Source organism: Lutjanus erythropterus, chromosome 3 (genome assembly GCF_056507025.1).
Source record: "Lutjanus erythropterus isolate fLutEry1 chromosome 3, fLutEry1.hap2, whole genome shotgun sequence".
Taxonomy (NCBI): Eukaryota; Metazoa; Chordata; class Actinopteri; order Lutjaniformes; family Lutjanidae; genus Lutjanus; species Lutjanus erythropterus.
In genome coordinates, this window is record NC_139319.1 from 24,509,048 (window position 1) to 24,520,483 (window position 11,436).

Below are 11,436 nucleotides of genomic sequence, written 5' to 3' on the forward strand. Positions count from 1 at the left end.
ATCAAATTACTGCTGAGAAAAAGGTAGAAGTACAAGATAGATAGGAAGTAAAAGTATATATATTGGTCTAATCCTCTGGGTTTCACTTTTTATATATCATAAGAGCTGTCACTGTGGGCTGTCTATCACCATTTAAACCATATACCTCCTCCAGGCCCATGGTGCTACATAGAACACAAGAGACCTGACGAGACCGACTAAGACTACACAGACCTTCACAAGACTACATAAACATATAAACCTACACACCACTACATGAAGTGAATGTGTGCAAGCATGTGAAATGTTTGGTTGGGCCTAAAGATGTTGACAGACAGCACAAGACTGTGCAAAATCGCTAAAATAATGCAGAGAAAATTAACTAAAATTATCAAGACAGTGTATAGTTTTCAATATTAAAACATTATAAACTGTTTAAATAGTTAAAATACTGTTGGTGTAAACATAACTGCTGTACAAACACTGCAATACTGTGTAAACCAGTCATCTCCCTTGGATAACAGTTTGAGCAAGTTTAACTTACATTAAAGGGTGAAACTGTATTGTTTACTTATTTGTTTGTTTGTTTGTTTGTTCATTTATTTATTTGACTTCCTAAGGGTGGCATGACAAAAGAAAAGAAAAGAGAGAAACATGTAGCACACATGTAGCACCTGATTGTCACTCATATCACTAATCATACAAAAATATACAAATACAAAATAAAAATAAAAAATAAAACAATGATTAATTTGAAAAAAAAGAGGAAATTCTGCACAAAGATATATTATTTATTTATTTACTTTCATGTATTGGTAGCCTAGGTTACAGATTACATAATATTAGCCAATACCACACTGCCAAAGTCCATTATTCGAATGTTATCCAATCAGCATTCTCACGGTGATTACTTCAACCAATGGCGTGGCGACAGGAAAGGACAACAGGAAGTAAATGCCCTCTGCTGTCAGAGGGAGATGCTAAAGCGGCGGCTGGTCCGGTAAGGGAAACAAAACCCGCTATGCCCTGGATTATCATCGCAACAAAAGTGTGTATAAATTAGCTAGATTGATTTGTTGAATGGAGGAATGCCGACCATATTGACGTCAGCTGTATTTTGTTGAAAGGTCGTTAACATTTTTGGTCAGACCGGTTTGAATGCTAGGTAGCATAGCTAACGCCGAGGGCTAGCGCTAGCGTCTAAAAATGCTAAAGCTAGCGAGCTTTAGTGAGTTTATACGCTAAATTTCTGAGTAAAGACTGCAGTCGTGCGTGAAAAGGGAGGAAATGATTCAACCTACTACAAAGTACCGACCAGCTTAACCGGCATTTATTCCAGGTGGGTATCTGTTAGCTTGTTAATCTTTCTTTTAGTGAATTAGCTTTAGCGATGTTTAAAGCAGGTGAACAGGTACAGCGGTCACTTGATTACTTGGATCGAATTTTACATCGACGTTGTGGGACCAGACAAACATATTTAAATTGCTGTGAGAATGTTGGTCAGTAGGTCTGTTGATTTATTTTCGATCCTGCGACATAATTACTAGCGTCGTGACAGACAGATTTCTTTCCTCTCTGTAGTGAGTAATTGTATTGACAGGTTGATTTACGATGATTAATGACAGCCACCATAATCAGATGACTTTCACAGACACTGAGAAAGCCGACATGCCGGTTGTCAAATGCTAATCACATGATGGGTTTTTTTTCTCTCGCAGAAATGTTCCCATCAGTGTAATCAGTGACTACACACAAGGTTACTGTTCCCTGTTGAAACTACTACTCATCAGTTTCAGTCCAGAATGGAAAAGTCTCTGGTGCTTTCCTTTGTGATTTGTGTATTGTGAAATCTGGAGTTAAGGACAAATGACTTACGTTTACACTGACAGTGTTGTATTTATTTATATTTTCTAGGAAGTGAGAATTTGCTTTTTGCTTACAGACTGGTTGTGGTGCAGGTTTTCTTTGTAGTGTAACACAACTGTGTGATTTAAAGAGCATGACACTTTGTGTGTAGCCTTGGAAAAGTAGTTTGACTATATAATTTCTAGGTTTTCTAGACTGGCAGCAATCAACATTTGTTTTCAGGGTTGATTAATTTCAGAATGTCTTGATAAATGGATCAGTCATTTAGTCTGTGCAATTGGGCTGAACATTTAATCAAAATACTATCAAAACCACAATATGACTAAGTGCACTATCCAAATTTATGATAAAGGTCAAATGTGTCACACTCATTCATAGTATACCGTTATGAATGAAGTATTGTGGAGCTCCACAAATGAGATGTAGAGACAAATAATATGCCCCAGAGGTAAGGGGCCAGCTTATTTGGTATAGACCTAAGCAAAAATCACATGATCATCATCTTGATATTTTCTTCAGTGACAAAGAATTGCAAAAATTACCATTCTCACTAAAACTGTGACTCCACAGTCACAATCCTGCAATATCTGTCAAAATAATTGCAATATGGTCATTTTTTTGGTATGTCATTCAGCCCTACTGTATAATATTAGAAAATAATTTTGAAAAATGCCCACTGCAAATCTTACATATTCAAATTGCATTATAATCAAATTAAACACTCTTTAGAATCTAGTCACTCTCATTTAAAAAAGAAAAATAAAAAGCACCAAACACTGAACACTGAGTCAAGCAACAGTGCGCTTATTTGACAAATCTTTTCAGCTCTGCTGTCAACCATCTCCAACGATCTTCATCAGCATCACCTGGAGCATCTGTACAAGTTAATCTGTAATATCATTCCAGTCACCATCTCGGTAAAAACTAAATGAAAAAGAGCAAAGAATTGTGTAGCAGATCAGTGAATCTTGACTGAATCATTCCTATTATATCGACCTGACTTTAAAGTTGTCTGCCTTCTGGACAGTGAGAGATTGGAAAAAATGTAGCAACAAAGTTTCCCAAAACAACACCATCTAATACTTGGCTTAGTAGAAGAGCCATTTGATCGTAACTAGTAAAGGTTAAGTAAATTTTATCTATATTGTAATTAGATCAAAATCACAAATTTCCTCAGAGGGCCTTACAAGCTATACAACATCCAGCACCCTCTTTTCTTAAACCCTTGAATCAGATAAGGAATAACTTCACAGAACATTGAACAGGAAAATGTTTTCCTTTCTCCCTGTCAGTTCTGTGTTGCAATGAGGAGCAGCAGAGTCCCGCTCTGAGCACTCAGAGGCATGAACTCCATTTCCCCAAGCGCAGCACAGTACGTAGGGGGAGTGATGCAGGATGAGTTGGTGGAGAGCCGGAGGCAGCCGCTGGAGCGGCAGGGCAGCTTCGGTCTCAGGGCACCACAGACGCCAGATCCCAGCAGAGAGGCGACTGGAGAGCCTGACGAGATGGACAAACTGAAAGCCAAACTGATGTCAGCGTGGAACAATGTCAAATATGGTTGGTACTCAAAATCCTGAAGGAAGACTGTGGTGGTGCCTCTCTCTTGTATATATTTTGTGAAGTCTGGCAAAATTTTCTAGTTCATGGTCAGTGTTCTACAAAAGAGTTTGAACAAAGACTCAATCAGCCTTCTGCAGAGGCTACTTTATCAACTTATATTTTCCCTGCTTCTCTCTGTAGGTTGGACTGTTAAGTCTAAAACCTCCTTCAACAAGATCTCACCAGTCAGTGTCCTGGGACACTCCTATCTGCTCAACAGCGAAGGTAAATTGCATGTTAGTAGAAGCAGTATTTCCACTCTAGAAAGAGAGCAGATCCCAGGTGTTGTAGTGATGTGTGTTTTGGTAAACCACAGTGGTGAAAACCCTCTTCCTGTGAAAGGCTGCTCGGTTTACATAAGAGAACACTAAGCAGTGGACTGAAAAAAACAGCTTCCCCCCTTCCTTTTATTTCGCAGACTTAAACAAATCTTATGTCAGATAACAGTTTGTTTGAATCAAGGCAGTAAAAGAGTTCTCCCACATGTTCTCTCTTTTTTTTCCCATCCTTTCACCTCCTCTCAGACGAGGTGGAGCGGTTTCGTCTGGCTTTCGTGTCCAGGATTTGGCTGACCTACAGGAGGGAGTTCCCTCAGCTGGAGGGCTCCACCTGGACTACAGACTGCGGCTGGGGCTGCATGCTGCGCAGTGGGCAGATGCTGCTGGCACAGGGACTTCTGGTTCATTTGATGCCCAGAGGTTTGTCTCTCTGACAGTTACACACAGTTTTACTTCCACCTAGAGAAACTGCAGTCACCTACTATACCAGCTGCACATGCTGTGTATATCTTTGTATTCTGTATTCATTTCACTCTGTTCATACAGATAATACCATTTATATTGCATATGTCTTAGCCTATTTATATATACCCCTTACTGTTATCTATCCCCATACATATGTACAAACTCTGCGCTTTACTGCTTTCTGCATGTCTGGTTAGATGCTAATGTAAAAATGTAAATAAAAAGGTTTCAAGTAAGATAGGAATATTTAAGTACAGTAGTGTGACTATTATTGCATTCTCTCTGAAGAAAGCAAGTACTTCTTTAAATTCAAAGTGATTGAGTTGTCTTGTGATGGATAATCAGACAGATTTGACAAATTCTCTTTTGTTTTTGACAGTCTTGTTTGAGATTTTCAAAATACAGTATTTGCATCCAGGGCATTAACATAAGATTGGACCTCTTTTCATCCTTTCTGTTTGTCTAATTCCTGTTTTCTTTGCACTTTTTTATATCTCAAAATGGAAGTTTTCATTGTCCGTAATGATTTTCTGCTGCTCTTCATCTCTCTGCTTTTATCTTTTTTTAAACTCACATTTTTATGCTTCATGTATTCGGTTTTCTGTTTCCTTTCATTGCAGTCAGTCTGTCTTGTGGCTCCTTGTGTGCTGCCCCTCTTCTCTGCTTTGTCTCAGTTTTTTTTTCATTGTGTGTTCATACTATTATTTACTTTCTAATTGTTTAAAGCTAAAGACTGAAGACCTTTAGCCTGGTTCTATTTGATTGCTAAGTGCAGGCTTTGTATTCTGCAGATTGGACTTGGCCAGATGCTCAGCAGCTCACGGACGTGGACTTCGAGGTATTCAGACCACGTTCCCCAGCCCGAGCTGGAGGGGTCCCCATCCCCTCCTTTGGCTCTCCACGAGGATCCAACACCCCTGAAAAGTCCCCGCCAAGGGAGCGGGCACCCAGAAGCAGCCAGAAGAAGAGACCTGAATCTGTGAGAGACAGGCAGGCAGAGCCCATCCACCACAGGCTGGTCACTTGGTTCGGGGACCAGCCCTCTGCACCTTTTGGGATTCACCAGCTGGTGGAAATCAGCAAAAGTTCAGGGAAGAAGGCTGGAGACTGGTATGGCCCCTCTATAGTTGCACACATACTACGGTAAGGCATTGTTTTTACTAGTCAGCTTTGCTATTTCCTTAAATTATTTATATAGTTGACACACTTTGAGTTATAAATTTAACATCTGCCATTTCTTTCAGGAAAGCAGTAGCCAAAACATCAGCCGTCCACAACCTGACTGTGTATGTGGCTCAGGATTGTACAGGTGAGATTAACCAATAAGATACTCCTTGAATTTAATAATACTCCTTAATATCTCATCTAAAGAAGCCCTTTTGTCCCTTTTATTTTGTGGACATTTTTTCCTCATCGTGTTTGTGTGGACTGCAGTGTACAAAGAGGATGTTGTACGTCTGTGTGACCTGTCGCTAAGTCAGACTCCTCCTGATCCGTCCAACCAAGCCTGGAAGTCTGTCATCATCCTGGTGCCTGTGCGACTGGGAGGGGAGGCCCTCAACCCGTCCTACATCGAATGTGTCAAGGTCTGAATATCCTGCCCCTGTCCAGTGACTCTTCTAATATTTTCTAAAGAACTGTACTGTGTAACTTTCTCTTTCATATCTGATCTCATAATGAAAACATTTGTGTTCATTTCCAGAACATCCTAAAGCTGGAATGTTGCATTGGAATCATTGGAGGCAAACCAAAGCATTCGCTTTACTTCATTGGCTTCCAAGGTAAGAACCAGAAGCAAAGGAATAAAAAATAAGTTTCCTTATTCAGATAAAGAATCTGAAGGGGATTAATTGTTTGGCGAGATAAGTTGAGCCTTAAGCGAGTTTTCAGTGTGACAAAGGTGGCTGAATTTTAACTTGGCCAGATGACTACTGTATCTCCTTGAGGCTATGTTCGATGCTTTTATCAGCTGCCATCACTTTTTATCTTTGTTTTCTTTAATAACTCTTGTATAATTGCACCTGAGCACAGGTTCATTACATTTCAGTAACTTGATTCAAGGGGTGAGTGTAAGTGTCATATTGCCACAGGAGCCTACAGATGAAATTCATTCAATAAAATTAATTTCACTTTGATTTGGCCAAAAACTGAGGTTATTTCCACATCCTGTATTATGTTAAAATATATCACATTTAAAATTAAAGGGCTCTACAACGTGCAGCTGTCACACTAGCAACAAACATGAGACAGTGAGAGTGCACTAAGTGGTAAAATGAATATATTAACTAAAAAATTGACATGATTAACAATTTTCTGCCAGCATTCTTGTTTTGCCTTTTTTTGCTGACTTTGTAGGACACCCCACTGGTGCTCTGTGGTTACAGCATGCAAGAGCTAGGACTATAGAGTAGCCAACATTTTTGCACTGTCTGCATTTGACAGGAACTTGTAGTGTTATCAAGACACATATACTTGGACTGAACATGTTGTACACTTACTGCTGCCCCCCTCAAGTCTTGTCACATTTGTCTCGTGCTTGACTCACCTGTCAGGTCGGTTAACTTAAAACTCAGGCTAGCTAAACATCAGCAGAGAGACGCTGCTGTGCTTAAAGTAGTGTGATAATCAGGAGTGTGCTGCTCCTGGGCTGAGTATAGTTGAGTTGGAACAGTAACCATCACATTACTGTAGTCATAATAATGGCTGAATCTGAATAAAGATGTTAAGGCCTCACTTCATGTGTGAACAAGCAGATTAATCCTGTAATAATCCTTGTAACAGGAAGCAATGTGTCACACATACTGTTTTTCAGGTTTCTTCCAGTTTTCAGCAGACCTACACTGTTTCTGTGCATGACCCTCCTAATGACTTCAGTCAAACTGAAAGACTCTGCTCTTCTCCTTTTTGATAGACACTATATGAGCACTCTGCAACATTTTCTAATGGGGCAACAATCTTTGAATTGGCGATGTTGGCTGCATGGTGGTGATACTGTGCAGACTTAAAACAACAATTTAAATACAACCCACCGAGACTATGGCATAAGCACAATAATAGAGTAGAGTAGATGCTCTCCTACAGTACAGTAATAACAGTGACATGCAAACACTCTGTGAAGGTGTATCTCCTTCAAATGTATGCTCATATGTGACTGTATATGTATAGTCCTGCTCAAATATAAATCAGACATGTAAGATTCATGTATCTAACTTGTTATGTCACTTGTCAACCCAAAAACCACCCCCTCCCAAAATTAACTTCTTGCTAATCATTGATTCCCCCTTACTGGAACAATGATTCTGAAAATAATAAACCAAACACACAATAGAAGAAGTGAAAATTGTTTTGAAAACCAAACCTGATTGCAGAAAAGCATTTTTTAAAGAGGGAAGTTGGGTCTTTTTTGGATGTATTTTCATACAGTGGTAGATTTTTTTTGTGCCAACATCTATTCATTGTTAAAGAACGTCACCACTCACAGTGGCAGCTGCTGATTGGGTCAGTGGGTACAGAATCTAAGAATAGGGTGAAACCGCAAATATATAATTGAGCTGTTCATCTCTTTCTGGCCAGCTGATTGGTACTTGGCAGGTGGTGATTTTATACTTGAATTCTGTGTTTTAGTTCCCCTCCCTGACTTCTCCTTCCTGTGTGTTAGATGAGCAGCTGCTGTATCTGGACCCTCACTACTGCCAGCCTGTGGTGGATGTGTCACAAGTCAACTTCTCACTGGAGGTTGGTTTTTCCCTGTCCTGCTTCACTCTGACCTTTGGTCTTTATCTGTGACTTTCATGCTCAATAGTGTTTTGACTGTGCATGGAAGATAACTGTCAATAACTTTTCCTGTATGACCTTTGTCGCCTTCTATCACCCTCTAGTCATTCCACTGTAGCTCTCCCAAAAAGATGCCCTTCAACCGCATGGATCCTAGCTGCACCATCGGCTTCTACGCCAAGAACAAGAAGGACTTTGAGTCTCTATGTTCTGCCGTTAGTGAGGTGAGTTTTCATGCTGTCCACCCACTACCTCACTCTGAATTTTAAAGCATTTGATAGCTGGAGAAAAATGCATTCTACAGTTTGTCTGTAGCTCATAAGAAGCTTGAGTTTGACGCATCAAGTGGATATCTTCCAAATTTGCAGTGATTTTAGTACAAATAGTCCTCCCACTTGATTTACTTATCTCAGGCTGCTGAAGCTTCATATTAAGTTCAGATAAACTTTTAAATGCTTTTTTGTGCTGAGTTAGGACTGTGGATCTTGTCCCCCATCTCTACACCTCCTTTTAATGGAACACTGAACACTGAAAATAGAAATTCCAGGTCTGCTATAGATACTTGCATGATGCTGTTTACAGTATACCAAGATGTAGACCACAGCACTCCGGTTGATAGAGGAGAGCCAACAGTAGCTGGAGGAATCCAGGCTTTAAATCTGTAGCTGTCAGTCTGGAACCAATCACCTCAACTCATTCTTTTAATCATACACTCATGCCATATCCATAAAGCAAGAATATAGACAGGTCAACTGATTATTTTATAAAACTAAAAAAACATGTGTTCTTAATATCTTAAGAAGTTATATTTTTGCTGTTTTTGTCTCTTATATCTTTTGATTATTGTGCTGTGGGTTGAGCATAAAACAAGAAATTTGGAGAAAATAAGCTCTCCTTTAATTTTGACTCAATGAAAAACAACTTACTTATTATCATAAATGACGCATTTGCTTGAAAAATGACTATTACAGTTAGTTATCACAATAGTTGGCAACTGATTTTCTTTCAATCAGCTAATTTTTGTAGCTCTACTTGTGAGATATTTTGTCACATTTGAGGACAGTTTGTGTTAACCAGGCTTTGTTGTCCTCTCAGGCCCTGTCATCATCAAAGGAAAAGTACCCCATCTTTACCTTCGTGGAGGGCCAGGGTCAGGATTATGGACTTGAGGGTCACAGCAGCAATAACAGTGGACCTGCAGCCCACATTCTGCCCCCAGGCAAACTGGGCAGGAGTAACAACAGAAGAAACAGTGATGAGTTTGTCTTCTTGTAGGCAGGATGCTCTCTCAGCTCTAACCAGTAGGGGGCAGAAGAGGACGCCTCATTTCCTTTTAAAAGGGAGGGATTGGATTCTGTTGATTGTGCAGCTGCAAGGTGGACATGATGCTTTTGTGCTTTATCGCCTTCACTGGTCAACGGAAATTTAAAAAAAAAAACTGTGCGGCTTCTGTTATCACCTTTGTGTGGATGGGTGTTATAAGCTAACAGGCATTAATAGGTTCTGACTGGAGCGTTATTTTACTGGGCAAAGACATGAGTTCAGAATGAATCGTGGTTAGAAATGTTTCAAGTACTTGAAGTATTCTTGATTCACTTTATCAGACACCTAAAAAGCCTCAAAGTCGAGCATGTTTGAGTAAAAGCAAGCGCTTTAAAGGGACAGTTGGATTTTTTTTTTTCTTTTGAAGTGGGGTTGTGTGATAGTCAGCGTATTATCTACAGTAGCTGGCAGTCAGAACGCCTCCAGTTTGGAGAAGCAGAGAGGAGTACCAGCATGGAAGCTAAGCAATGTACTGCTGTGGAAAGGGTCAGCAACGAAATGTATTTTAGGTACTTGAAAAATTCCCTCTGTTAGATTGTTTGTGTTGTTGTGTGACTTTGGTGAATCAGAACTAACCTTTAAAACATCGAAGGTACATAATAACAAACAAACTAATCAGTCGAGGCAGCAGTAGATCAGCAACTCCCATTTTCAGCAAGGTAAAAGTACTGATTTCACCAATGGAGTCTGGTTGAGTGAGAGAGAGCAACATTTGGTTTATATAATGGCATTTTCCTGTTGGAAAAGGTTATCTGAAGGCAAGGTAAAGCGGTGAAAATATTCTAAATATAGGGTACACTTAAATATTTTTTCTTTCTTTTTTAAGGTGGACCTTTTTCAGGGGGCTGAAATAGATTTTGCTGATGATTCTGTCTACAACATGGCTTTGCTTACCTTACATGCTGGGGCTCCTTTCTGCTTCTCCAAATCGGGGGCTGGTCGACCGCCATCTACTGTAGCTATAAACTATTAATAAGTACCTTATACAACCCCACTTCAAATGATCCAAACTGTCCCTTTAAAGTACTCTAGTTACACTCAGCTACTGTGTATTTTCTTCAGGTGTGAACTGGACAAACTGAAGGAGATGTGTGGTCTGTATGATATTTAATTAACTCACTGGTCAGGTGGGAGGTTGCCTGATATTGTCCTTGACTTGTATTATATACCATCTGCTGTACATTTTGTTATTTTTCATTCTTGACATTTATTTATCAGGTTTATGAATGCATTATTTGTGTGTGAGTGTTGGATTAGTGTAGTTCTTTTGTTTTGTCTTTAATAAGTGTGATGATGTGTTTAGAAGTCTATCACATTGCGTTTCACAAATTCTTCCAGGAGCATCATGAACAAATGTAAATTGACTCATGTTGCCATCATCACACAGATGACCAGGGCCTTGATCTTCAACACGCTTGGGCTCTCTGTGAATGATCATCAAGAATATGAAACAGAAAATTTCCTGTTAAAGTGCACGCAAAGAGCTCCCTGGTTGGGGACGAAGAGAAATGATCTCTTCAGTTAGAGCTGGATGTGTATCTTTACCTGGTAAACTGTGGCTTCTTGTCCCATGAAACAGAATGATAAAGTTACCAAAATACAGTTTTCAAAGTAAAACCCAGAACAGCTCTCTTCTCTTAAGTTCAGGTTCTGGGTTTTACTTGACAGAGTTATAAAGTCAATAAGATCGGGTCAAACTGAATGGAGTTGTTGCCTGACCTTCAAGCTTCTGTTTTGTTTGTCCCTTTTTTACGTGAAGGCTACTACTGCAAGTTGCACTACTACTGTTGTTATTAGGTTTGTCGTCCTGATTAAACTTCAAACACTGGAATCACATTTTACTTGTTTCTCATACTTATTAACTATTTTGTATTTTTTAAGAGCTGCACTCTGTGTTTTACCTGATCGCTGTAAAACTGTGCATAAAAAGCACTGTCTATTTATAATCAAAAAAATGTAATATTGGTTTACAAAAGGTAGTTCCCTTAAAGGAATGACTGTCGCTAACGTCTGTTTGTTTTGCGGATCATCCGGGTAGTACATTGCATGATGCTGAAAACTAAATCTTCCTCTGTTCAGAGTTAAGTTGGAGGAACGTTTAAAGTTAAACTGTCTTGTGATCTGGTTTCATCTTTGCTCACTTTGAAGTCAG

The 11,436-nt window shown here is 39.5% G+C and overlaps 1 protein-coding gene across 2 annotated transcripts; it reads left to right on the forward strand.

Moving 5' to 3' along the window:
• The first annotated feature begins 926 nt into the window (after window positions 1-926).
• On the forward strand, window positions 927-9,639 carry atg4da (autophagy related 4D, cysteine peptidase a). 2 transcript variants are annotated; one of them, XM_084715535.1, is made up of 11 exons: window positions 1,252-1,318; window positions 3,138-3,402; window positions 3,586-3,669; window positions 3,969-4,142; window positions 4,979-5,330; window positions 5,432-5,496; window positions 5,622-5,773; window positions 5,890-5,968; window positions 7,846-7,922; window positions 8,066-8,185; window positions 9,057-9,639. In XM_084715535.1, exons 2-11 carry the CDS (start codon window positions 3,189-3,191, stop codon window positions 9,234-9,236), a joined length of 1,497 nt encoding a protein of 498 aa, XP_084571661.1. In that variant the 5' UTR covers window positions 1,252-1,318; window positions 3,138-3,188; the 3' UTR covers window positions 9,237-9,639. The 2 variants fall into 2 exon arrangements, with proteins under 2 accessions (XP_084571660.1, XP_084571661.1); XM_084715534.1 differs by lacking the exons at window positions 1,252-1,318; window positions 9,057-9,639 and adding an exon at window positions 927-979 and having other exon boundaries at window positions 8,066-8,245.
• Window positions 9,640-11,436: the final 1,797 nt, after the last annotated feature.